This window comes from Chaetura pelagica, unplaced genomic scaffold (assembly GCF_000747805.2).
Source record: "Chaetura pelagica isolate M959 unplaced genomic scaffold, ChaPel_1.0 scaffold3, whole genome shotgun sequence".
Taxonomy (NCBI): domain Eukaryota; kingdom Metazoa; phylum Chordata; class Aves; order Apodiformes; family Apodidae; genus Chaetura; species Chaetura pelagica.
Window position 1 is genome coordinate 14,091,350 of NW_009952974.1, and position 2,018 is coordinate 14,093,367.

General features: G+C 40.4%; 1 protein-coding gene across 1 annotated transcript in view; it reads left to right on the forward strand.

Annotated features, from left to right (window-relative positions):
• Nucleotides 1-430: 430 nt before the first annotated feature.
• The window catches only part of HNRNPA3 (heterogeneous nuclear ribonucleoprotein A3), an 8,879-nt gene continuing 7,291 nt past the window's right edge, over nt 431-2,018 (forward strand). The window contains exons 1-2 of the mRNA XM_009996176.1: nt 431-496; nt 962-985. Of these exons, the coding sequence (XP_009994478.1) occupies nt 431-496; nt 962-985 (90 nt within the window). The remainder of the gene's footprint in view (nt 497-961; nt 986-2,018) is intronic.

Consider the following 2,018-nt stretch of genomic DNA (forward strand, 5'->3'; position numbering starts at 1 on the left):
AATCTAGAGAAGTATAGTTTTATTTAAGCAGTGGTTTTGAGTGTCAAAGGTGGAATTTTCTTGCTCTCTACCGGTTTGTATTGGTGATAGTTATGTGAAACTAATGAACATAGGTTATTTCCTACATATTTTAGCTTTAGATTGTACCTAGTTGTTCCAAAGGTTGTAAAAAGACCTTTACTAGGAAAGCAGATGTATCTTACGCAGCTCTTCTTAATGAGCAAAACAAGCTGAGGATTCTTCTCTACCCTTTTAAATACTTACATCTTTTTTCTACTTTCACTGCTCTCCCCTTTCATTCTATAAAACCACACCTGTGTGTTGCAGCCACGGAAGGCCCTCCTTAACAGTTGTTAGTACTGACTTATCCAACCTGTTTTCTAGGTTTCCTAGATCTAAAAAAAAGGCTGACTTAGAGTACCCTTCCAAAATGGCTGCTCTTAAGGAAGAAAGAGATGTGGAAGACTACAAGAGGAAAGGAAGACGATCCTCACAGGTGAGAGGATTGCTTTTAATTTTTTTTTTAATAAATAGCTTTAAGGAGAAATTATGTTAAAAGAACCATAATCATTTATATCTGATTTATTAATGTATAGCTTTTTTTCTACCTTCATCCCCATATTAGCTGAGTAACTTTAAATTGCAGTATATTATTTAAAATTTTAAGGTGTGGGGCATTAAGCATAGTGGGGAAATTTTGCTTTTCTAGTTTTCTCTTGTAACAAAACTGACTAAATTATGATTGTGATTAAAGCAAGGTGTAATTATTTTTTAAGAAATCCATGTATCCAGTTTCAACAGGAATCTGATTCCTTCTATCTTCAAAATCTTGTTTTTAGTGGCAATGGAGACAGATGGTGTTTGTTTATTTGGTTTTTTTAGTAAAATGGTTGCCTGATAGTCACTGCAAATGTAAGCCAGGTTGTACTAAGTAAAAATAACTGTTTTCTTTTGCTTCTAGCAGAAATACCGTAGACTGAATAAGGTGCGTAGTATAGAGAAGATGTTGGGGCTGTTCTGGGAGGATGGGAGCTAGTTAATTCGGGGCAGGGTATGGAAGTGGGAGGGGGGAATAAAAAGTCTTGATACCCTTCATAAAAATAACCTGGTTTAAGACTGGAACATAGGGCATTAAATATGCTTATGTAGCTTATAACAGACATTTTTCTGATTATTTTGATACGTTTGCCTTCTAGCATTGCTTTCCAGGGTGCCCAAATATTTTAGCTAGTACAACACTGCTGCAGTGTGGGAGGGCCTCTACACTGGAGTTAAGAACAAACCCTGTTGGAGTTACATGTATCTCGTAGCATATTGGTTACTTTGTATGGAAGTATGATGTACAGTCCTTCTGGAAGGAATGTTGCCATTCTCTGCTCTTGGACTTTGGATAGAATGTAACTCGGGTCACTCTGCAGCTTAGCAAAATAAGCTCTGCTGTTTTACAAAAGTAGCTTGCCGCATAATACATGTAAAGCTATTAAGTTTCTAGATAAAATGTTTCACAAAAAGTTGATGAGGCCACAGTTGCCTGTAAGCGCAGTCTAGGGTTGGGCTGCCTGGGGGCACAGGGCAGTCTGATCGGACAGGTGCAGCCGCAGATGAGAATAGGTGTGGTACCAGGCGGTTTATGGATACCTGCTGGTGTGTCCATTGCTTTGGTACGCAGGAATACTCTGCTTAAAAACGGTGCCATTGGAGAGATACTGCAGCTCCGAAAGGCTGATAATTCAAAACCCCTGCCACGTGGAAGTTAAGGTTATAGCAAACTGCGAATAAAGGCAGTGCTTATCTGCAGCAGTGTTGCCAAAAGGTTCTGGGATTTCTGCAAAGATGAGGATTTTTACAGGAATCCCGTGAGCTGCTAGTTGCCATTTTGCTGCTTCTTATGAAAGAGGTACAGTTAGACCGAGCTGAGCGTCGGGGGCTTAGGTGGGGCACAGGAATCAGCAGTTGGATGGTGATGACGAGGAAGGGCGAGCAGAGGGAAGCAGCTGCTCCCCCGCCGTGCCGGCCTC